This window comes from Schistocerca nitens, chromosome 3 (genome assembly GCF_023898315.1).
Source record: "Schistocerca nitens isolate TAMUIC-IGC-003100 chromosome 3, iqSchNite1.1, whole genome shotgun sequence".
NCBI lineage: Eukaryota > Metazoa > Arthropoda > Insecta > Orthoptera > Acrididae > Schistocerca > Schistocerca nitens.
Window position 1 is genome coordinate 75,610,804 of NC_064616.1, and position 22,116 is coordinate 75,632,919.

General features: G+C 62.1%; 4 protein-coding genes across 4 annotated transcripts; 1 reads left to right on the plus strand and 3 right to left on the minus strand.

Moving 5' to 3' along the window:
* Positions 1 to 404: 404 nt before the first annotated feature.
* On the minus strand, positions 405 to 1,226 carry LOC126249086 (uncharacterized). The gene is made up of 3 exons (XM_049950738.1): positions 985 to 1,226; positions 628 to 864; positions 405 to 573 (listed from the first exon to the last, which is right to left on the minus strand). The coding sequence occupies exons 1-3, from the start codon at positions 1,224 to 1,226 to the stop codon at positions 405 to 407; spliced, it is 648 nt and encodes a 215-aa protein (XP_049806695.1).
* A 10,608-nt stretch (positions 1,227 to 11,834) lies between these two features.
* LOC126249087 (uncharacterized) lies at positions 11,835 to 12,595 on the minus strand. Its single transcript, XM_049950739.1, has 3 exons — positions 12,408 to 12,595; positions 12,058 to 12,294; positions 11,835 to 12,003 (listed from the first exon to the last, which is right to left on the minus strand). Exons 1-3 carry the CDS (start codon positions 12,593 to 12,595, stop codon positions 11,835 to 11,837), a joined length of 594 nt encoding a protein of 197 aa, XP_049806696.1.
* Positions 12,596 to 13,239: 644 nt separating this feature from the next.
* On the minus strand, positions 13,240 to 15,316 carry LOC126249088 (uncharacterized). Its single transcript, XM_049950740.1, has 4 exons — positions 15,258 to 15,316; positions 14,859 to 15,144; positions 13,514 to 13,897; positions 13,240 to 13,326 (listed from the first exon to the last, which is right to left on the minus strand). The coding sequence occupies exons 1-4, from the start codon at positions 15,314 to 15,316 to the stop codon at positions 13,240 to 13,242; spliced, it is 816 nt and encodes a 271-aa protein (XP_049806697.1).
* Positions 15,317 to 16,970: 1,654 nt separating this feature from the next.
* On the plus strand, positions 16,971 to 19,869 carry LOC126249089 (ice-structuring glycoprotein-like). Its single transcript, XM_049950741.1, has 3 exons — positions 16,971 to 17,207; positions 17,314 to 17,814; positions 17,917 to 19,869. Exons 1-3 carry the CDS (start codon positions 16,971 to 16,973, stop codon positions 19,867 to 19,869), a joined length of 2,691 nt encoding a protein of 896 aa, XP_049806698.1.
* Positions 19,870 to 22,116: the final 2,247 nt, after the last annotated feature.

Genomic DNA, 22,116 nt, shown 5'->3' on the forward strand with positions numbered 1-22,116 from the left:
CACATCCCAGGCGTCGGTGCTTCTGCTGCTGATGCCTCAGCCGCCACGTTTCCAGTTCCCACTGCTCGCTGCTGCTGCTACCTCCGACTCCTGGTCGCCCCCATCCGGTGCTCGCTGCTGCTACTGCCTCGGCTACCCGGTCGACGCATCCCAGTTGTCAGTGCTTCTGCTCCTGCTGTCTCAGCTGCCAGGTCTCCCATTCCCAGTGCTAGCTGCTGCTGCTGCCTTGGCCTCCTGGTCGCCGCATCCCAGTCGTCGGTGCTTCTGCCTCTACCACCTGGTCTCGGCCTCCCAGGGCTCGTTGCTGGTGCTGCTGCTGCCTTTGGCCTCCCAGTCGCCGCACGCCCAGTCGTCGGTGCTTCTGCTGCTGCTGCCTCTGTAACCTGGTCTCCGCCTCCCAGGGCTCACTGCTGCTGCTGCTGCTGCCTCGGTCTCCCGATCACCGCCTCCCAGTCGGCTCGGATTCCCTTTCTCCGCATCCCAGTCACCCGTGCCTCTGCTACTGCTCCCTTAGCCGCCAGGTCTCCGGTGCCCAGTGCTCGTTGTTGCTGTTGCTGCTGCTGCTGTCTCGGCCTCCCGGTAACCGCATCCCAGTCGTCAGTGCTTCTGCTGCCTCAGCCGCCAGGCCTCCGGTTCCCAATGCTCGCTGCTGCTGTTGCCTCGGACTCCCGGTCACTGCATCCCAGTTGTCGGTGCTTCTCCTGCTGCTGCCTCATCCGTCCAGTTCTCTGGCTCCCAGTGCTAGCTGCTGCTGCTGCTGCTGATACTGCCTCGCCCTCCCATACACCACACCCCAATCGTTTGTACTTCTGCTGCTGCAGCCTCAGCTGCCAGGTCTCTGGTTCCCAGTGGTCGCTGCTGCTGCTGCCTCAGCCTCCCAGTCACCGCATCCCAGTTCATAGGTGCTTCTGCTGCTGCTGCCTCAGCCGCAAGGTCTCCAGTTCCCACTGCTCGCTGCTGGTGCTCTCTCGGCTTCCCGGTCACTGCATCCTAGTCGTTGGTGCTTCTGCTGCTGCTGCCTCAGCCGCCAGGTCTCCGGTTCCCAGTGCTAGATGCGGCCTTGGCCTCCTGGGCACCGTATCCCAGTCATCGGTGCTTCTGCTGCTGCTGCCGCAGGCACCTGGTCTCCGCCTCCCGGGGCTCGCTGCTGCTGCTGCTGTTGCCTCGGCATCTTGGTCGCCACATCCCAGTCGTCGGTGCTTCTGCTTCTGCTTCTGCTGCCTCATCTGCCACGTCTCCGGTTCCCACTGCTCGCCGATGCTGCTGCCTCGGCCTCCCGGTCACCGCATCCCAGTCGTTGGTGCTTCTGCTGCTGCTGTCTCAGCCGCCACGTCTCCGGTTCCAGTGCTCACTGCTGGTGCTGCTGCTGCTGCCTCGGCCTCCCAATCGCCACATCCCAGTCGTCGGTGCTTCTGATGCTGCAGCCTCAGCCGCCAGGTCTCCCATTCCCAGTGCCAGCTGCTGCTACTGACTCGGCCTCCCGGTCGCTGCATCCCAGTCGCCGGTGCTTCTGATGCTGCTGCGTCTGCCACCTGGTCTCTACCTCTCCGGGCTCGTTGCTGCTGCTGCTGCTGCTGCTGCATCGGAATCCTGGTCGCCGCATCCCAGTCGTCGGTGCTTCTGCTGCTGCTGCCACTGCCACCTGGTCTCCGCCTCCCACGGCTCACTGCTTTTGCTGCCTCTGCCTCCTGGTTGCCGCATCCCACTCGTCGGTGCTTCTGCTGCTGCTGCCTCAGCTGCTAGGTCTCCGGTATCCAGTGCTCGTTGCTGCTGTTGCCTCGGCCTTCCGGTCACTACATCCAACTCGTCGGTGCTTCTGCTGCTGCTGTCTCAGCCACCTGGTCTCCGCTGCCCAGGGCTCGCTTCTGCTGCTGCTGCTGCCTCTTCCACCTGATCTCCGCGTCCCAGGGCTCGCTGCTGCTGCTGCCTCGGCCTCCCGGTCACCGCATCCCAGTCGTCGGTGCTTCTGCTGCTGCTGCCTCAACCACCTGATTTCTGCCTCCCAGGGCGCGCTGCTGCTGTTGCTGCTGCCTCGGCCTCCCTTCGCCGCATCCCAGTCGTCGGGGCTTCTGCTGCTGCTGCCTCAGCCGCCAGGTATCCGGTTCCCAGTGCTCGCTGCTGCCGCTGCCTCGGCCTCCTGGGCACCGTATCCCAGTCATCGGTGCTTCTGCTGCTGCTGCCTCAGGCACCTGGTCTCCGCCTCCCGGGGCTCGCTGCTGCTGCTGCTGCTGCCTCCGCCGCTTGGTCGCCGCCACCAGGTGCTCGCTGCTGTTGCTGCTGCCTCCGTCGCCTGGTCCCCGCCTCCCAGTGCTCGCTGCTGCTGCTGCTGCTGCTGCCTCAGCCTCCCGCTTGCTGCATCTCAGTCGTTGGTGCTTCTGCTGCTGCTGCCTCTGTAACCTGGTCTCCGCCTCCCAGTGCTCACTGCTGCTGCTGCTGCTGCCTCGGCCTCCCGATCACCGCCTCCCAGTCGGCTCGGATTCCCTTTCTCCGCATCCCAGTCACCCGTGCCTCTGCTACTGGTCCCTTAGCCGGCAGGTTTCCGGTTCCCACTGCTTGCTGATGCTGCTGCCTCCGGTTCCCGGTCACCGCATCCAAGTCGTCGGTGCTTCTGCTGCTTCTGCCTCAGCCGCCAGGTCTCCGGTGCCCAGTGCTCGTTGTTGCTGATGCTGCTGCTGCTGTCTCGGCCTCCCGGTAACCGCATCCCAGTCGTCAGTGCGTCTGCTGCCAAAGCCGCCAGGCCTCCGGTTCCCAATGCTCGCTGCTGCTGTTGCCTCGGACTCCCGGTCACTGCATCCCAGTTGTCGGTGCTTCTCCTGCTGCTGCCTCAGCCATCCAGTTCTCTGGCTCCCAGTGCTAGCTGCTGCTGCTGCTGCTGCTGCTGCTACTGCCTCGCCCTCCCATACACCACATCCCAATCGTTTGTACTTCTGCTGATGCAGCCTCAGCTGCCAGGTCTCTGGTTCCCAGTGGTCGCTGCTGCTGCTGCCTCAGCCTCCCAGTCACCGCATCCCAGTTCATAGGTGCTTCTCCTGCCGCTGCCTCAGCCGCAAGGTCTCCGGTTCCCACTGCTCGCTGCTGCAGCTGCCTCCGCCTACTGGTCGCCGCCATCAGGTGCTCGCTGCTGCTGCTGCTGCTGCTGCCTCGGCATCCCGGTCGCCGCATCCCAGTCGTCGGTGCTTCTGCTGCTGCTGCCTCAGCCGTCCAGGTCTCTGGTTCCCAGTGGTCGCTGCTGCTGCTGCCTCAGCCTCCCAGTCACCGCATCCCAGTTCATAGGTGCTTCTACTGCTGCTGCCTCTGCCACCTGGTCTCCGCCATCCACGGCTCGCTGCTGCTGCTGCTGCCTCGTCCTCCCAGTCGCCACATTTCACTCGTCGGTGCTTCTGCTGCTGCTGTCTCAGCTGTCAGGTCTCCGGTTCCCAGTGCTAGCTGCTGCCTTGGCCTCCTGGTTGGTTGGTTGGTTGGTTTGAGGATTAAAGGGACCAAACTGCAGAGGTCATCGGTCCCTTGTTTCATAAACACACAGAGCACAGGGAAACCATCCATTAGTCATTCGAAACAAGATAAAAATGCCAGGGGAAGAAAATCGCCAAGGTCAAGATTAAAGAAACATGGAAAACGGAGCACAGCAACAAAAACAACACAGAGAAGAAAGGCAGAAGGGATTAAAACTGCACAGCAGGGGACTGTTGCTGACTGATCACGAAAATAATAGGATGAGCCAGCCACTCTGCAACACGTTAAAACCTCCAGCCTAAAAGATTAGGGTGGAGTCGAATTACAACACACAACAAAGTAAAAGATACAGCACAAAAGAGGGTGATGCAATAAAATTAGAGGGACCGATAAAACCCACTTGCTCGAAGAAAACCTAAAACACGATCTGCCATAGAGACATCGTCAGCTAAAAGACACGATAAATCACCCAAGAAATTAAAAGTTCGCCTGAGGGCCGCTAAAAGAGGACAGTCCAATAATATATGGGCCACCGTCATATTCGCACCACAGCGACAATGAGGGGGGTCCTCTCGACGCAACAGATGACCATGCGTCAGCCAAGAGTGGCCAATGCGGAGCCTACACAGAATAACAGAATCCCTGCGAGAGGCCCGCATGGAGGAACCCCACACAGTCGTTGTCCCCTTTACCTGCCGCAGCTTGTTGGGGGCAGACAGAGTGCGCCATTCGTCTGCCCACATCCGAAGGACCCGACGGCGTAACACCGATCGGAGATCAGTTGCCGGGAGGCCGATCGCCAACGGCAGCTTGCGGGTGGCTTCTTTAGCTAACGTGTCGGCGTGTTCGTTGCCCGCTATCCCAACGTGTCCCGGGGTCCATATGAACACCACTGAACGTCCACGCTGGCCAAGAGCATGAACGGACTCCTGGATGGCAACAACAATGGGATGGCGTGGGTAGCACTGGTCAAGAGCCTGCAGACTACTGAGCGAGTCACTGCAAATGACAAAAGACTCACTAGTGCTGGTACGAATACGCTCAAGGGCACGAAAAATGGCTGTTAGCTCTGCGGTGTAAACACTGCAGCCGTCCGGCAAGGAGCGCTGGTCTACATAGTCCGCATGAGCGTAAGCGTACCCCACACGGCCATCAACCATCGAGCCATCTGTATAGATTATCTCAGAGTCACGGGATGCGTCGAGGAGAGCAAGAAATTGGCGGCGCAAGACTGCAGGAGGAACTGAATCCTTTTGCCATTGTGAGAGCTCCAGCCGAAGCTGCGGCCGATGAATACACCAAGGTGGTGTATGTGGGTGGACCTGAAAAGCAGACGGAAGGGGCAAAGACTCGAGTTCACGAAGGAGTGACCGAACACGGATCCCAATTGCGAGGCCTGATCGCGGCCGCCGACGTGGGATATGGACTGCCGCATCGGCGAAAAGGAGACGGTAGTTAGGGTGACGGGGAGAACAACGGACGTGGGCAGCATAGTTGGCTAAGAGTTGTTGATGCCGAATGTGGAGCGGAGGAATCCCCGCCTCAGCAAGTAGGCTATTAACAGGACTGGTGCGGAATGCTCCTGTCGCCTGTCGAACCCCACAGTGGTGAACGGGGTCCAGCAGTTGCAACGCTGAGGGCGACGCTGAGCCATACGCCACACTCCCATAATCCAGTCGGGACAGCACAAGGGCTTTGTAGAGCTGCAGCAGCGTGGTACGGTCTGCACCCCAAGTTGTGTTGCTGAGGCAGCGGAGGGCATTCAGATGCTGCCAGCACTGACGCTTGAGCTCACGAATATGAGGAAGCCAAGTAAGCCGGGTGTCGAACTGCAATCCCAAAAAACGATAGGTGTCAACGACCCTGAGCATAGCATCCTGAAGATAGAGCTCAGGGTGGGGATGGACAGTTCGACGCCGACAAAAGTGCATAACACAAGTCTTCGCAGGAGAAAACTGAAACCCATGGGCTAAAGCCCACGCCTGCGCCTTGCGAATGGCTCCCTGCAACCGACGTTCTGCAACACCAATGGTGGAGGAGCTGAAAAAGATGCAGAAATCGTCAGCATATAACGTGGGTGAGACAGACGACCCTACTGCTGCTGCAAGGCCATTAATGGCCACAAGGAAAAGGGGCACGCTCAATACAGAGCCCTGTGGAACGCCGTTCTCCTGGATATGAAGTGAACTATGGGATGTGCCAATTAAAACGCGGAATGTCCGAACAGATAAAAAATTCTGAATAAAAATGGGGAGAGAGCCCCGGAGACCCCACCCGTGCAACGTGGCGAGAATATGGTGCCGCCACGTTGTGTCATATGCTCTGGAGAGGTCGAAAAAGACGGAGACGAGGTGTTGGCGCCTGGAAAAAGCAGTGCGGATTGCAGACTCAAGGAAGACCAAAGTATCGGCGGTGGAACGGCCCTGACGGAAGCCGCTCTGGCACTGAGCCAGAAGACCCCGAGACTCGAGCAGCCAACACAGCTGTTGACTCACCATGCGTTCCAGTAGCTTGCACAGAGTATTTGTCAAGCTGATGGGCCGATAGCTATCCACAGTAAGCGGGTCCTTACCAGGCTTCAGCACCGGAATGATGGTACTTTCTCGCCACTGTGACGGAAAGACACCATCACCCCATATGCGGTTGAAGATGGCAAGAACACATCGCTGACAGTCCGGGGACAGGTGTTTGAGCATCTGATTGTGGACGCCATCTGGCCCAGAGGCTGTATCGGGGCACTGTGCCAGGGCGCTCTGGAGTTCCCACAAACTAAATGGGGCGTTATACGTCTCAGGGTGGCGAGAAGCGAAAGAAAGCCGTTTGCCTTCCTCCCGGCGTTTGAGCGCGCGAAACGCGGGCGGGTAATTCCCCGACGCAGAGGCCCGAACATAGTGCTGTGCGAAATGCTCGGCGATTGCATCGGCATCGGTGGATACCGCCCCGTTGATGGTAAGCCCTGCGACACCTGTAGAGTGCTGCAATCCAAAGATGCGCCGAATCTTCATCCACACCTGGGAGGGTGAAGTACGGGAACCAATGTTGGAAACGTATCTCTCCCAGCACTCCTGTTTCCGCCGTTTGATAAGCCTCCGTACCCGAGCACGGAGACGTTTGAATAAAATGAGGTTCTCCAAAGACGGGTGCCGCTTATGTTGCTGAAGAGCCCGTCGACGTTCTTTAATGGCGTCAGCGACCTCTGGAGACCACCAAGGCACTGACTTTCGCCGGGGGCACCCTAACGAACGAGGAATGGTACGTTCCGCAGCGGAAACAATCGCTGCAGTCAGTGTCTCAACCGCCACATCGATGGTACCATGGGGGAGAGATTCAACAGTGGCAGCAGAGGAGAACGTGTCCCAGTTTGCCTTGCTAAATGCCCATCTAGGCGAGCGTGCAAGGGAGCGACAAGTGGTAGTGAAAGGAAGATCGGAAAATGGTCACTACCACACAAGTCGTCATGGACTCTCCAGTGAACCGATGGTACAAGCCCTGGGCTGCACAACGACAGATCGATGGCCGAGAACGTGCCATGCGCCACACTGAAATGTGTGGCAGCGCCAGTGTTTAAGAGGCAGAGGTCAAGTTGGGAGATGAGATTCTCGACCTCTCTGCCTCGGCCAGTAACCTTCGTTCCACCCCACAGGGGATTGTGGGCGTTAAAATCCCCCAGGAGAAGAAAAGGCGTGGGGAGTTGGGCGACAAGTGCAGCCAAGTCGGTCAGGGAGACTGTACCACCTGGAGGGAGATAGACACTGCAGACGGTTATGTCCTGGGTAGTCCTTACACGTACAGCCACAGCTTCCAATGATGTTTGAAGGGGCACAGGAGCACTATATACAGAGGTAAGGACATACACGCAGGCTCCACCTGACACACAATTGTAAGTGCTACGGTTGCAGTAATAACCCCTGTATCCACGAAGGACAGGGGTCCGGATTGCCGGGAACCAGGTTTCCTGGAGGGCAATGCATAAAGCAGGTGTCATGCTGAGAAGCTGTCGTAGCTCAGGGAGATGGCTAAAATAACCGCCACAATTCCACTGGAGGATTGTACAAAGTGTGTCCTGTAGGGGCATGAAGGAACTGAAAAAGCGAATTACGTCGCAGGGTCACATGCTGCCACCGACTGAGTGACTGACGTCGCAGCTGCCATCGTATCTGAGACGGCGAGATCGAGGTCATCAGGGGACGCAAAGAGCTCGACCTCATCCTCAGAGGCGGAGCTGACAGGAAGCGTTGGCGCGGGAACCACCGGGTCTTTAAGCTTCTTAGAGAGCTTCCTCTTCTCTCTCTTGTCTTTGGGAGGAGGGTTCGCATGCTGGGAGGGCTTTCCTGATGCATTGTCAGGAACAGAGGAAGAGCGTGAAGCCCTTCGACCAGCAGCTGGTGGCTTCCTCAGCCACTGGCTAGCGTCTTGCGAGACACTGGTAAAATCCTTGGAAGGGACTCCCCCAAGGGATCCCTTCCGAACGAGTGAGGCCTGAGGAGGCTGTTGCCTCTCCGGCTGAGCAGCCGGAGAAGGCTGTTGCTTCTCCAGCTGAGGAGCCGGAAGAGACGCTTGCCTCTCCGGCTGAGCAGTCGGAGGAGGCTGGCGCCTCTCCGGCTGAGAGGTGGGGATGGATGTCCCCAGTTGTTTGGGGTCCACTGCTCCCAAACCGGGTGTTTTGGGAGCAGTGGAAGAGAGTGTGGACCCTACTAGTGGTGGGGCAGGCGTAACTTTACCGTTCTGTGGGCCAACTGAGAAGGGAGTCGATGCAGGAACTGGTGGCGGCAGAGTTGCAGCAGCATAACTTCTCAACATAGATGTGGGGTTGAGCCGTTCGAGCTTCTTCCTTGCCTCTTGGTAAGTTAAACGGTCCAGGGTCTTAATTTCTTGTATCTTCCGCTCTCGTTGGTAGACTGCACAGTCTGGCGAGCAGGGAGAATGATGGTCCCCACAGTTAACGCAGGTGGGAGGCGGAGCACATGGAGCATTAGGATGGGAAGGTCGTCCACAATCACGACACGTGGGGCTGGCAGTGCATCTGGAGGACATATGTCCGAACTTCCAGCACTGGAAGCATCGCATAGGGGGTGGGACATAGGGCTTAACATCGCACCGGTAGATCATGACCTTGACCTTCTCAGGCAAGCAGTCACCCTCAAAGGCCAGGATGAAGGCACCGGTAGCGACCCTATTATCCTTGGGCCCCTTAAAGACACGATGGACAAAGTGCACACCTCGTCGTGCCAGGTTCTCCCGTAGCTCGTCATCAGACTGTAGCAGAAGATCTTTATGAAAGATAATCCCCTGGACCAAATTTAAGGACTTATGGGGAGTGACATGAACGGGGATGTCACCGAGCTTCTCACAGGCGAGTAACGCCCGTGACTGTGCAGATGAAACTGCTTGTATCAAAATAGCCCCGCTCCTCATTTTGGAAACAGATGCCACTTCCCCAAACTTATCTTCAAGATGGTGAACAAAGAAGAGAGGCTTAGTCCCCAAAAACGAATCCCCATCGGTTCTGCTGCACACTAGGTATCGCGGTGAATACGGCTCCTGTCTGTCCGCAGCCCTACGTTCCTCCCATGGTGTGGCTAGGGAAGGGAACGATTTGGGGTTATATGTCACAGCATTAAATTCTGTCTTACCACGCTTAGAGACGTTGGCGGTCGTGCGACCACCGGATTGAGACTTCACCCACTTCATTGCGGGGCATCCGCCCCGATGCCACCCACTCCGACCAGGGGCTCTCCCCACGGGCGCCACCCAGCCACAGCAAAGGCCACCTGGCAGGATGGCCGTTGCCGGGAGTCCCGATGCCCCAGAGAGACGGGCATCTACTCCTTGGCTTACGTGGGGAGGTGTCAGCTCAGGCATCGGCAGTACGATCCCTGTGTTGTCAGGGGGCTACAACCTAGAGGGTACATGACGACCCCACCACAACGGGCTGGCTACCGTGCTGGATTTTGGGTGCCATGGGTAGTCCATAGTGACCGTGGGTGCAGATGGTGGCGCAGTAACGGCGTAACTTGCACAATCCATCAGCTGCGTAAGCCCAAAATGAGCGATGGAGGGTGCAGGGATGACGCCAAGGCGATCAAGAGTGCAAAGCTCTTAGGGCACAGAGGACTCATGGGCACCACGTAAGGTGTCCTTCCCCAAAAGGCTCGTACTTCTGTGGAATTTGGAAAAATGGAGGTCAAACCCTAATGGGGACCATCACATTAAGGCCGAAACGTTTGAGACTCCTTTTAGTCGCCTCTTACGACAGGCAGGAATACCGCGGGCCTATTCTAACCCCCGAACCCGCAGGGGGATTGGCCTCCTGGGCACCGTATCCCAGTCATCGGTGCATCTACTGCTGCTGCCTCAGGCACCTGGTCTCCGGTGCATCCCAGTCGTCGGTGCTTCTTCTGCTGCTGCCTCTGCCATCTGGTCTCTGCGTCCCAGGGCTCGCTGATGCTGCTGCCTCGGCCTTCCGGTCACCGCATCTCAGTCGTCGCTACTTCTGCTGCTGCTGCCTCTGCCACCTAGTCTCCGCGTCCCAGGCCTCGCTGCTGCTGCTGCCTCGGCCTCCTGGTCACCACATCCCAGTCGCCAGTGCATCTGCTGCTGCTGCTTCAGCCGCCAAGTCTCCAGTTCCCACTGCTCGCTGCTGGTGCTGTCTCGGCTTCCCGGTCACTGCATCCGAGTCGTTGGTGCTTCTGCTGCTGCTGCCTCAGCCGCCAGGTCTCCGGTTCCCAGTGCTAGCTGCTGCCTTGGCCTCCTGGGCACCGTATCCCAGTCATCGGTGCTTCTGCTGCTGCTGCCTCAGGCACCTGGTCTCCGCCTCCCGGGGCTCGCTGCTGCTGCTGCTGTTGCCTCGGCATCTTGGTCGCCGCATCCCAGTCGTCGGTGCTTCTTCTGCTGCTGCCTCTGCCATCTGGTCTCTGCGTCCCAGGGCTCGCTGCTGCTGCTGCCTCGGCATCCCGGTCACCGCTTCTCAGTCGTCGGTGCTTTTGCTGCTGCTGCCACTGCCACCTGGCCTCCGCGGCCAAGGGCTCGCTGCTGCTGCTGCCTCGGACTCCCGGGCACCACATCCCAGTCGCTGGTGCATCTGCTGTAGCTGCATCAGCCGCCAGGTATAGCTGCTGCTATTGCCTAGGCCTCCCGGTCACCACATCCCAGTCATCGGTGCTTCTCCAACCGCTGCCTCAGCCACCAGGTCTCACGTTCCCACTGCACGCTGCTGCTGCAGCCTCGCCTCCCGGTCACCGCATCCCAGACGACAGTTCTTCTGCTGCAACTACCTCAGCTGTCAGGTCTCCGGTTCCCAGTGATCGCTGCTGCTGCTGCCTCTGCCTTGCGGTCACCGTATCCCAGTCGACGGTGCTTCTGCTTCTGACTCTGCTGCCTCAGCTGCCAGGTCTCCGGTTCCCACTGTTCACCGCTGCTGCTGCCTCGGCCTCCCAGTCATCGCATCCCAGTCGTCAGTGCCTATGCTGCCGCTGCCTCAGTCGCAGGTCTCTGGTTCCTATTGCTCCCTGCTGCTGCTGCCTCCGCCTACTGGTCGCCGCCATCCAGTGCTCGCTGCTGCTGCTGCTGCCTCGGATTCCCAGTCGCCACCTCCCAGTCGTCGGTTCATCTGCTGCTGCTGCCTCAGCCGCCAGGTCTCCAGTTCCCACTTCTCGCTGTTGCATCTGCCTCGGCCTCCCGGTCACCGCATCCCTGTCGTCGGTGCTTCTGCTGCTGAAGCCTCAGCCGCCAGGTCTCCGTTTCCCAGTGCTTGCTGCTGCTGCTGCCTCGGCCTCCCGGTCAGCGCATCTCAGTCATCGGTGCTTCTGCTGCTGCGGCGTCTGCCGTCAGGTCTCCAGTTCCCACAGCTCACTGTTCCTGCTGCCTCGCCTCCAGTCACCGCATCCCAGCCGTCAGTGCTACTGCTGCTGCTGCCTTAGCTGCCAGGTCTACGGTACCCACTACCGAGAGCTGCTGCTGCTTCGGCGTCCCGGTCACCACATCCCAGGCGTCGGTGCTTCTGCTGCTGATGCCTCAGCCGCCACGTTTCCGGTTCCCACTGCTCGCTGCTGCTGCTGCCTCCGACTCCTGGTCGCCCCCATCCGGTGCTCGCTGCTGCTACTGCCTCGGCTACCCGGTCGACGCATCCCAGTTGTCAGTGCTTCTGCTCCTGCTGTCTCAGCTGCCAGGTCTCCCATTCCCAGTGCTAGCTGCTGCTGCTGCCTTGGCCTCCTGGTCGCCACATCCCAGTCGTCGGTGCTTCTGCCTCTACCACCTGGTCTCGGCCTCCCAGGGCTCGTTGCTGGTGCTGCTGCTGCCTTTGGCCTCCCAGTCGCCGCACGCCCAGTCGTCGGTGCTTCTGCTGCTGCTGCCTCTGTAACCTGGTCTCCGCCTCCCAGGGCTCACTGCTGCTGCTGCTGCTGCCTCGGTCTCCCGATCACCGCCTCCCAGTCGGCTCGGATTCCCTTTCTCCGCATCCCAGCCACCCGTGCCTCTGCTACTGCTCCCTTAGCCGCCAGGTCTCCGGTGCCCAGTGCTCGTTGTTGCTGTTGCTGCTGCTGCTGTCTCGGCCTCCCGGTAACCGCATCCCAGTCGTCAGTGCTTCTGCTGCCTCAGCCGCCAGGCCTCCGGTTCCCAATGCTCGCTGCTGCTGTTGCCTCGGACTCCCGGTCACTGCATCCCAGTTGTCGGTGCTTCTCCTGCTGCTGCCTCATCCGTCCAGTTCTCTGGCTCCCAGTGCTAGCTGCTGCTGCTGCTGCTGATACTGCCTCGCCCTCCCATACACCACACCCCAATCGTTTGTACTTCTGCTGCTGCAGCCTCAGCTGCCAGGTCTCTGGTTCCCAGTGGTCGCTGCTGCTGCTGCCTCAGCCTCCCAGTCACCGCGTCCCAGTTCATAGGTGCTTCTGCTGCTGCTGCCTCAGCCGCAAGGTCTCCGGTTCCCACTGCTCGCTGCTGCAGCTGCCTCCGCCAACTGGTCGCCGCCATCAGGTGCTCGCTGCTGCTGCTGCTGCTGCTGCTGCTGCCTCGGCATCCCGGTCGCCGCATCCCAGTCGTCGGTGCTTCTACTGCTGCTGCCTCTGCCACCTAGTCTCCGCGTCCCAGGCCTCGCTGCTGCTGCTGCCTCGGCCTCCTGGTCACCACATCCCAGTCGCCAGTGCATCTGCTGCTGCTGCTTCAGCCGCCAAGTCTCCAGTTCCCACTGCTCGCTGCTGGTGCTCTCTCGGCTTCCCGGTCACTGCATCCTAGTCGTTGGTGCTTCTGCTGCTGCTGCCTCAGCCGCCAGGTCTCCGGTTCCCAGTGCTAGCTGCGGCCTTGGCCTCCTGGGCACCGTATCCCAGTCATCGGTGTTTCTGCTGCTGCTGCCGCAGGCACCTGGTCTCCGCCTCCCGGGGCTCGCTGCTGCTGCTGCTGTTGCCTCGGCATCTTGGTCGCCACATCCCAGTCGTCGGTGCTTCTGCTGCTGCTGCCTCTGCCATCTGGTCTCTGCGTCCCAGGACTCGCTGCTGCTGCTGCCTCGGCATCCCGGTCACCGCTTCTCAGTCGTCGGTGCTTTTGCTGCTGCTGCCACTGCCACCTGGCCTCCGCGGCCAAGGGCTCGCTGCTGCTGCTGCCTCGGACTCCCGGGCACCACATCCCAGTCGCTGGTGCATCTGCTGTAGCTGCATCAGCCGCCAGGTATAGCTGCTGCTATTGCCTAGGCCTCCCGGTCACCACATCCCAGTCATCGGTGCTTCTCCAACCGCTGTCTCAGCCACCAGGTCTCACGTTCCCACTGCACGCTGCTGCTGCAGCCTCGCCTCCCGGTCACCGCATCCCAGACGTCAGTTCTTCTGCTGCAACTACCTCAGCTGTCAGGTCTCCGGTTCCCAGTGATCGCTGCTGCTGCTGCCTCTGCCTTGCGGTCACCGAATCCCAGTCGTCGGTGCTTCTGCTTCTGCTTCTGCTGCCTCAGCTGCCACGTCTCTGGTTCCCACTGCTCGCCGATGCTGCTGCCTCGGCCTCCCGGTCACCGCATCCCAGTCGTTGGTGCTTCTGCTGCTGCTGTCTCAGCCGCCAGGTCTCCGGTTCCAGTGCTCACTGCTGGTGCTGCTGCTGCTGCCTCGGCCTCCCAATCGCCACATCCCAGTCGTCGGTGCTTCTGATGCTGCAGCCTCAGCCGCCAGGTCTCCCATTCCCAGTGCCAGCTGCTGCTGCTGACTCGGCCTCCCGGTCGCTGCATCCCAGTCGCCGGTGCTTCTGATGCTGCTGCGTCTGCCACCTGGTCTCTACCTCTCCGGGCTCGTTGCTGCTGCTGCTGCTGCTGCTGCATCGGAATCCTGGTCGCCGCATCCCAGTCGTCGGTGCTTCTGCTGCTGCTGCCACTGCCACCTGGTCTCCGCCTCCCACGGCTCACTGCTTTTGCTGCCTCTGCCTCCTGGTTGCCGCATCCCACTCGTCGGTGCTTCTGCTGCTGCTGCCTCAGCTGCTAGGTCTCCGGTATCCAGTGCTCGTTGCTGCTGTTGCCTCGGCCTTCCGGTCACTACATCCAACTCGTCGGTGCTTCTGCTGCTGCTGTCTCAGCCACCTGGTCTCCGCTGCCCAGGGCTCGCTTCTGCTGCTGCTGCTGCCTCTTCCACCTGATCTCCGCGTCCCAGGGCTCGCTGCTGCTGCTGCCTCGGCCTACCGGTCACCGCATCCCAGTCGTCGGTGCTTCTGCTGCTGCTGCCTCAACCACCTGATTTCTGCCTCCCAGGGCGCGCTGCTGCTGTTGCTGCTGCCTCGGCCTCCCGTTCGCCGCATCCCAGTCGTCGGTGCTTCTGCTGCTGCTGCCTCAGCCGCCAGGTATCCGGTTCCCAGTGCTCGCTGCTGCCGCTGCCTCGGCCTCCTGGGCACCGTATCCCAGTCATCGGTGCTTCTGCTGCTGCTGCCTCAGGCACCTGGTCTCCGCCTCCCGGGGCTCGCTGCTGCTGCTGCTGCTGCCTCCGCCGCTTGGTCGCCGCCACCAGGTGCTCGCTGCTGTTGCTGCTGCCTCCGTCGCCTGGTCCCCGCCTCCCAGTGCTCGCTGCTGCTGCTGCTGCTGCTGCCTCAGCCTCCCGCTCGCTGCATCTCAGTCGTTGGTGCTTCTGCTGCTGCTGCCTCTGTAACCTGGTCTCCGCCTCCCAGTGCTCACTGCTGCTGCTGCTGCTGCCTCGGCCTCCCGATCACCGCCTCCCAGTCGGCTCGGATTCCCTTTCTCCGCATCCCAGTCACCCGTGCCTCTGCTACTGGTCCCTTAGCCGGCAGGTTTCCGGTTCCCACTGCTTGCTGATGCTGCTGCCTCCGCCTCCCGGTCACCACATCCAAGTCGTCGGTGCTTCTGCTGCTTCTGCCTCAGCCGCCAGGTCTCCGGTGCCCAGTGCTCGTTGTTGCTGTTGCTGCTGCTGCTGTCTCGGCCTCCCGGTAACCGCATCCCAGTCGTCAGTGCGTCTGCTGCCAAAGCCGCCAGGCCTCCAGTTCCCAATGCTCGCTGCTGCTGTTGCCTCGGACTCCCGGTCACTGCATCCCAGTTGTCGGTGCTTCTCCTGCTGCTGCCTCAGCCATCCAGTTCTCTGGCTCCCAGTGCTAGCTGCTGCTGCTGCTGCTGCTGCTGCTACTGCCTCGCCCTCCCATACACCACATCCCAATCGTTTGTACTTCTGCTGATGCAGCCTCAGCTGCCAGGTCTCTGGTTCCCAGTGGTCGCTGCTGCTGCTGCCTCAGCCTCCCAGTCACCGCATCCCAGTTCATAGGTGCTTCTGCTGCCGCTGCCTCAGCCGCAAGGTCTCCGGTTCCCACTGCTCGCTGCTGCAGCTGCCTCCGCCTACTGGTCGCCGCCATCAGGTGCTCGCTGCTGCTGCTGCTGCTGCTGCTGCTGCCTCGGCATCCCGGTCGCCGCATCCCAGTCGTCGGTGCTTCTGCTGCTGCTGCCTCAGCCGTCCAGGTCTCTGGTTCCCAGTGGTCGCTGCTGCTGCTGCCTCAGCCTCCCAGTCACCGCATCCCAGTTCATAGGTGCTTCTACTGCTGCTGCCTCTGCCACCTGGTCTCCGCCATCCACGGCTCGCTGCTGCTACTGCTGCCTCGTCCTCCCAGTCGCCACATTTCACTCGTCGGTGCTTCTGCTGCTGCTGTCTCAGCTGTCAGGTCTCCGGTTCCCAGTGCTAGCTGCTGCCTTGGCCTCCTGGGCACCGTATCCCAGTCATCAGTGCATCTACTGCTGCTGCCTCAGGCACCTGGTCTCCGGTGCATCCCAGTCGTCGGTGCTTCTTCTGCTGCTGCCTCTGCCATCTGGTCTCTGCGTCCCAGGGCTCGCTGCTGCTGCTGCCTCGGCCTTCCGGTCACCGCATCTCAGTCGTCGCTACTTCTGCTGCTGCTGCCTCTGCCACCTAGTCTCCGCGTCCCAGGCCTCGCTGCTGCTGCTGCCTCGGCCTCCTGGTCACCACATCCCAGTCGCCAGTGCATCTGCTGCTGCTGCTTCAGCCGCCAAGTCTCCAGTTCCCACTGCTCGCTGCTGGTGCTCTCTCGGCTTCCCGGTCACTGCATCCCAGTCGTTGGTGCTTCTGCTGCTGCTGCCTCAGCCGCCAGGTCTCCGGTTCCCAGTGCTAGCTGCTGCCTTGGCCTCCTGGGCACCGTATCCCAGTCATCGGTGCTTCTGCTGCTGCTGCCTCAGGCACCTGGTCTCCGCCTCCCGGGGCTCGCTGCTGCTGCTGCTGTTGCCTCGGCATCTTGGTCGCCACATCCCAGTCGTCGGTGCTTCTTCTGCTGCTGCCTCTGCCATCTGGTCTCTGCGTCCCAGGGCTCACTGCTGCTGCTGCCTCGGCATCCCGGTCACCGCTTCTCAGTCGTCGGTGCTTTTGCTGCTGCTGCCACTGCCACCTGGCCTCCGCGGCCAAGGGCTCGCTGCTGCTGCTGTCTCGGACTCCCGGGCACCACATCCCAGTCGCTGGTGCATCTGCTGTAGCTGCATCAGCCGCCAGGTATAGCTGCTGCTATTGCCTAGGCCTCCCGGTCACCACATCCCAGTCATCGGTGCTTCTCCAACCGCTGCCTCAGCCACCAGGTCTCACGTTCCCACTGCACACTGCTGCTGCAGCCTCGCCTCCCGGTCACCGCATCCCAGACGACAGTTCTTCTGCTGCAACTACCTCAGCTGTCAGGTCTCCGGTTCCCAGTGATCGCTGCTGCTGCTGCCTCTGCCTTGCGGTCACCGAATCCCAGTCGTCGGTGCTTCTGCTTCTGATTCTGCTGCCTCAGCTGCCAGGTCTCCGGTTCCCACTGCTCGCCGATGCTGCTGCCTCGGCCTCCCCGTCACCGCATCCCAGTCGTTGGTGCTTCTGCTGCTGCTGTCTCAGCCGCCAGGTCTCCGGTTCCAGTGCTCACTGCTGGTGCTGCTGCTGCTGCCTCGGCCTCCCAATCGCCACATCCCAGTCGTCGGTGCTTCTGATGCTGCAGCCTCAGCCGCCAGGTCTCCCATTCCCAGTGCTAGCTGCTGCTGCTGACTCGGCCTCCCGGTCGCTGCATCCCAGTCGCCGGTGCTTCTGATGCTGCTGCGTCTGCCACCTGGTCTCTACCTCCCCGGGCTCGTTGCTGCTGCTGCTGCTGCTACTGCATCGGAATCCTGGTCGCCGCATCCCAGTCGTCGGTGCTTCTGCTGCTGCTGCCTCTGCCACCTGGTCTCCGCCTCCCACGGCTCACTGCTTTTGCTGCCTCAGCCTCCTGGTTGCCGCATCCCACTCGTCGGTGCTTCTGCTGCTGCTGCCTCAGCTGCTAGGTCTCCGGTATCCAGTGCTCGTTGCTGCTGTTGCCTCGGCCTTCCGGTCACTACGTCCAACTCGTCGGTGCTTCTGCTGCTGCTGTCTCAGCCACCTGGTCTCCGCTGCCCAGGGCTCGCTTCTGCTGCTGCTGCTGCCTCTTCCACCTGATCTCCGCGTCCCAGGGCTCGCTGCTGCTGCTGCCTCGGCCTCCCGGTCACCGCATCCCAGTCGTCGGTGCTTCTGCTGCTGCTGCCTCAACCACCTGATTTCTGCCTCCCAGGGCGCGCTGCTGCTGTTGCTGCTGCCTCGGCCTTCCGTTCGCTGCATCCCAGTCGTCGGTGCTTCTGCTGCTGCTGCCTCAGCCGCCAGGTCTCCGGTTCCCAGTGCTCGCTGCTGCCGCTGCCTCGGCCTCCTGGGCACCGTGTCCCAGTCATCGGTGCTTCTGCTGCTGCTGCCTCAGGCACCTGGTCTCCGCCTCCCGGGGCTCGCTGCTGCTGCTGCCTCCGCCGCCTGGTCGCCGCCACCAGGTGCTCGCTGCTGTTGCTGCTGCCTCCGTCGCCTGGTCCCCGCTTCCCAGTGCTCGCTGCTGCTGCTGCTGCTGCCTCAGCCTCACGCTCGCTGCATCCCAGTCGTCGGTGCTTCTGCTGCTGCTGCCTCAGCCGCCTGGTCAACGCGTCCCAGTGCTCGCAGCTGCTGCTGCTGCTGCCTCGGCCTCTCACTCGCTGCCTCCTAGTCGTCAGTTTTTCTGCTGCTGCTGCCTCTGCCGCTGGGTCGCCGCATAGATGTGCTCGCTGCTGCTGCTGTTGCTGCAGCTGCCTCCGCCTCCTCGTCGCCACCCCCAGTGGTAGGTGCTGCTGCTGCTACTGCCTTTGCCGCCTGGTCGCCGCCACCCAGTGGTCACTGCTGCTGCTGCTGCTGCTGCTGCTGCCTGCACCGCGTGGTCACCGCCTCCTGGTGCTCGCTGTTGCTGCTGCTACATCCACCCACTGGTCGCCGCCTCCCAGTGGTTGGTGCTCCTGCTACTGCTTTCTCTGCTGCCTGGTCGGCGCCTCCCAGTGCTCGCTGCGGCTGCTGCTACTGTCTCCGTGTCCTGGTCGCCGCCTTCCAGAGGTCAGTACTCTTGCTGCTGCTGCCTTCGCCTCCCGGTCGTTTTCTCCCAGTCGTCAGTGCTTCTGCTGCAACCGCCGCCTGTTCGCCGCCTCCCAGTGCTCCCTGCTCCTCCTGCTGCTGCTGCTCCGGTCTCCCGGTCGGTGCTACTGCAGCTGCTGCCTCCGCTGCCTGGTCGACCTCTCCCAGTGCTCGCTGTTACTGCTGTTACTGCCTTCGCGGCCTGGTCGCCGCCTCCCGGAGGTCAGTAGTGCTGCTGCTGCTGCCTCCGCCGCCCAGTCGCCGCTTCCCAGTGCTCGCTGCTACTGCTGCTGCTGCCTATACCTCGTGGACGCCGCCTCCCAGTGGTCGGTGCTGCTGCTGCTCCTGCCTTTTTCCCCTGGTCGCAGCCTCCAAGTGCTCACTGCTGCTGCTGCCGCATTCTCCGCCCCCTGGTTGCCTCCTCCCAGTGCTCGCTGATGCTGCTGCTGCCTCGGCCTCCTGGCCGCTGCATCCCAGTCGTCGGTGCTACTGCTGCTGCTGCCTTGGCCTCCCAGTCGCCGCATCCCAGTCGTCGGTGCTTCTGCTGCTGCTGCCTCAGCTGCCAGGTCTCCAGTTCCCAGTGCGCATTGCTGCTACTGCCTCGGCATTCCGGTCACCACATCCCTGTCGTCGGTGCTTCTGCTGCTGCTGTCTCAAGCACCTGGTCTCCGCCTCCCAGGGCTCACTGCTGCTGCTGCTGCTGCCTCGGCGTCTTGGTCACCGCATCCCAGTCGTCGGTGCTTCTGCTGCTGCTGCCTCTGCCACCTGGTCATTGCGTCCCAGGGCTCGCTGCTGCTGCTGCCGCGGCATCCCGGTCACCGCTTCTCAGTTGTCGGTGCTTCTGCTGCTGCTGCCACTGCCACCTGGCGTCCGCGGCCAAGAGCTCGCTGCTGCTGCTGCCTCGAACTGCCGGGCACCACATCCCAGTCGTCGGTTCATCTGCTGCAGCTGCATCAGCCGCCAGGTATCCAGTTCCCACTGCTCGCTGCTGCTATTGCCTCGGCCTCCTGGTCACCACATCCCAGTCGCCAGTGCATCTGCTGCTGCTGCTTCAGCCGCCAAGTCTCCAGTTCCCACTGCTCGCTGCTGGTGCTGTCTCGGCTTCCCGGTCACTGCATCCCAGTCGTTGGTGCTTCTGCTGCTGCTGCCTCAGCCGCCAGGTCTCCGGTTCCCAGGGCTAGCTGCTGCCTTGGCCTCCTGGGCACCGTATCCCAGTCATCGGTGCTTCTGCTGCTGCTGCCTCAGGCACCTTGTCTCCGCCTCCCGGGGCTCGCTGCTGCTGCTGCTGTTGCCTCGGCATCTTGGTCGCCGCATCCCAGTCGTCGATGCTTCTTCTGCTGCTGCCTCTGCCATCTGGTCTCCGCGTCCCAGGGCTCGCTGCTGCTGCTGCCTCGGCATCCCGGTCACCGCTTCTCAGTCGTCGGTGCTTTTGCTGCTGCTGCCACTGCCACCTGGCCTCCGCGGCCAAGGGCTCGCTGCTGCTGCTGCCTCGGACTCCCGGGCACCACATCCCAGTCGCTGGTGCATCTGCTGTAGCTGCATCAGCCGCCTGGTATAGCTGCTGCTATTGCCTAGGCCTCCCGGTCACCACATCCCAGTCATCGGTGCTTCTGCTGCTGCTGCCTCAGCCGCCAGGTCTCTGGTTCCCACTGCTCGCGACTGCTGCTGCCTCGGCGTCCTGGTCACCACTCCACAGCCGTCGGTGCTTCTCCAACCACTGCCTCAGCCACCAGGTCTCCCGTTCCCACTGCTCGCTGCTGCTGCAGCCTCGCCTCCCAGTCACCGCATCCCAGACGTCAGTTCTTCTGCTGCAACTACCTCAGCTGTCAGGTCTCCAGTGCCCAGTGCACGCTGCTGCAGTGGCTTTGGCCTCCCGGTCACCGCATCCCAGTCGTAGGTGCTTCTGCTGCTGCTGCCTTAGCCGCCAGGTCTCGTTCCCAGTGATCGCTGCTGCTGCTGCCTCGGCCTCCCGGTCGCCGCATCCCAGTCGTCGGTGCTTCTGATGCTGCGGCCTCTGCCACCTGGTCTCTACCTCCCTGGTTTCGTTGCTGCTGCTGCTGCTGCTGCCTCGGAATCCTGGTCGCCGCATCCTAGTCGTCGATGCTTCTGCTGCTGCCTCAGCCGCCAGGTCTCCGGTTCCCAGTGCTCGCTGCTGCCGCCTTCCAGAGGTCAGTACTCTTGCTGCTGCTGCCTTCGCCTCCCGGTCGTTTTCTCCCAGTCGTCAGTGCTTCTGCTGCAACCGCCGCCTGTTCGCCGCCTCCCAGTGCTCGCTGCTGCAGCTGCTGCTGCTGCCTGAGCCGCCTAGTCCCCGCCTCCTAGTGCTCGCTGCTGCTGCTGCTTCTGCTGCAACCGCCGCCTGTTCGCCGCCTCCCAGTGCTCGATGCTGCTGCACCTCGTCGCCACCACCAGTGATCGGTGCTGCCGCTGGTACTGCCTCCACCGCCTGATCGACGCCTCCCAGTGCTCACTGCTGCTCCTGCTGCTGCTGCTCCGGTCTCCCGGTCGGTGCTACTGCAGCTGTTGCCTCCGCTGCCTGGTCGACCTCTCCCAGTGCTTGCTGTTACTGCTGCTACTGCCTTCGCGGCCTGGTCGCCACCTCCTGGAGGTCAGTAGTGCTGCTGCTGCTGCTGCCTCCGCCGCCCAGTCGCCGCTTCCCAGTGCTCGCTGCTACTGCTGATGCTGCCTATACCTCGTGGACGCCGCCTCCCATTGGTCGGTGCTGCTGCTGCTCCTGCCTCTTTCTCCTGGTCGCAGCCTCCAAGTGCTCACTGCTGCTGCTGCCGCTGTCTCCGCCCCCTGGTAGCCGCCTCCCAGTGCTCGCTGATGCTGCTGCTGCTGCCTCGGCCTCCTGGCCGCTGCATCCCAGTCGTCGGTGCTTCTGCTGCTGCTGCCTTGGCCTCCCGGTCGCTGCATCCCAGTCGTCGGTGCTTCTGCTGCAGCTGCCTCTGCCGCCTTCTCGACACCTCCCAGTGCTCGCTGCTGCTGCCTCCGCCCCCTGGTCTACCCCTAGCAGTGCTCGCTACTACTACTTTTGCTACACCCACGTCCTGGTCGCCACCTCCCTGTGGTTGGTGCGGCTGCTGTTGCTGCCTGTGTCACCTGGTCGAGCCTCCCAGTGCTCGATGCTGCTGCTGCTGCTGCTTCCTCCGCCGCCTGATCTCATCCATCTGGTGCTCGCTGCTGCTGCTGATGCTGCCTCCATCACCTTGTCTCCGCCTCCCAGTTCTCGCTGCTGCTGCTTCCTCGGCTTCCCGGTTGCCGCCTCCTAGTCGTCAGTGCGTCTGCTGCTGCTGCCTCAGTCACCTGGTCTCCGCCGCCGAGTGCTCGCTGCTGCTGCTGCCTTGGCCTACCAGTCGTCCCATCCCAGTCGTCAGTGCTTCTCCTGCTGCTGCCTTGGCCTCCCGGTCGCTGCATCCCAGTCGGCGGTGCTTCTGCTGCTGCTGCCTCCGCCTCCTGGTCTACCCCTCCCAGTGCTCGCTACTACTGCTGCTGCTACACACACTTCCTGGTCGCCCCCTCCCAGTGGTCGGTGCTGCTGCTGCTGCCGCCTCCGCCGCCTGGTCGCCACTTCCCAGAGGTCGGCACTGCTACTCCTGCTGCTGCTGTCTCCACTGCCCGATCGCCGTCTCCGAGTTCTCGCTGCTACTACTGCTGCTGCCCCCTCCTCCTGGTCGCCGCCTCCCAGTGGTCAGTGCGGCTGCTGCTACTTCCTCCGTTGCCTGGTCGCTGCCTTCCAGTGCCCGCTGCTCCTGCTGCTTCCACCTGGTCGCCGCTTCCCAGTGGTCGCTGCTGCTGCTGCTGCTTC

Coding starts and splice junctions, on each gene's coding strand:
- LOC126249089 (XM_049950741.1), top strand. CDS start 16,971: ATGCTGCTGCGTCTGCCACCTGGTCTCTACCTCCCCGGGCTCGTTGCT. Junction 17,208..17,313: donor CCTCAGCTGCTAGGTCTCCG/GTATCCAGTGCT, acceptor TCCGCTGCCCAG/GGCTCGCTTCTGCTGCTGCT. Junction 17,815..17,916: donor ACGCTCGCTGCATCCCAGTC/GTCGGTGCTTCT, acceptor GCTGCCTCCTAG/TCGTCAGTTTTTCTGCTGCT.
- LOC126249087 (XM_049950739.1), bottom strand. CDS start 12,595: ATGCACTGGCGACTGGGATGTGGTGACCAGGAGGCCGAGGCAGCAGCA. Junction 12,295..12,407: donor GCACCTGATGGCGGCGACCA/GTTGGCGGAGGC, acceptor AGGCTGAGGCAG/CAGCAGCAGCGACCACTGGG. Junction 12,004..12,057: donor GCGAGCATTGGGAACCGGAG/GCCTGGCGGCTG, acceptor GGTTACCGGGAG/GCCGAGACAGCAGCAGCAGC.
- LOC126249088 (XM_049950740.1), bottom strand. CDS start 15,316: ATGCCGAGGCAGCAGCAGCAGCAGCAGCAGCAGCAGCGAGCACCTGAT. Junction 15,145..15,257: donor GCACCTGATGGCGGCGACCA/GTAGGCGGAGGC, acceptor AGGCTGAGGCAG/CAGCAGCAGCGACCACTGGG. Junction 13,327..13,513: donor CAGCAGCAGCAGCACCAGCA/GTGAGCACTGGA, acceptor ACCGCAAGGCAG/AGGCAGCAGCAGCAGCGATC.
- LOC126249086 (XM_049950738.1), bottom strand. CDS start 1,226: ATGAGGCAGCAGAAGCAGAAGCAGAAGCACCGACGACTGGGATGTGGC. Junction 865..984: donor GCACCAACGACTAGGATGCA/GTGACCGGGAAG, acceptor AGGCTGAGGCAG/CAGCAGCAGCGACCACTGGG. Junction 574..627: donor GCGAGCATTGGGAACCGGAG/GCCTGGCGGCTG, acceptor GGTTACCGGGAG/GCCGAGACAGCAGCAGCAGC.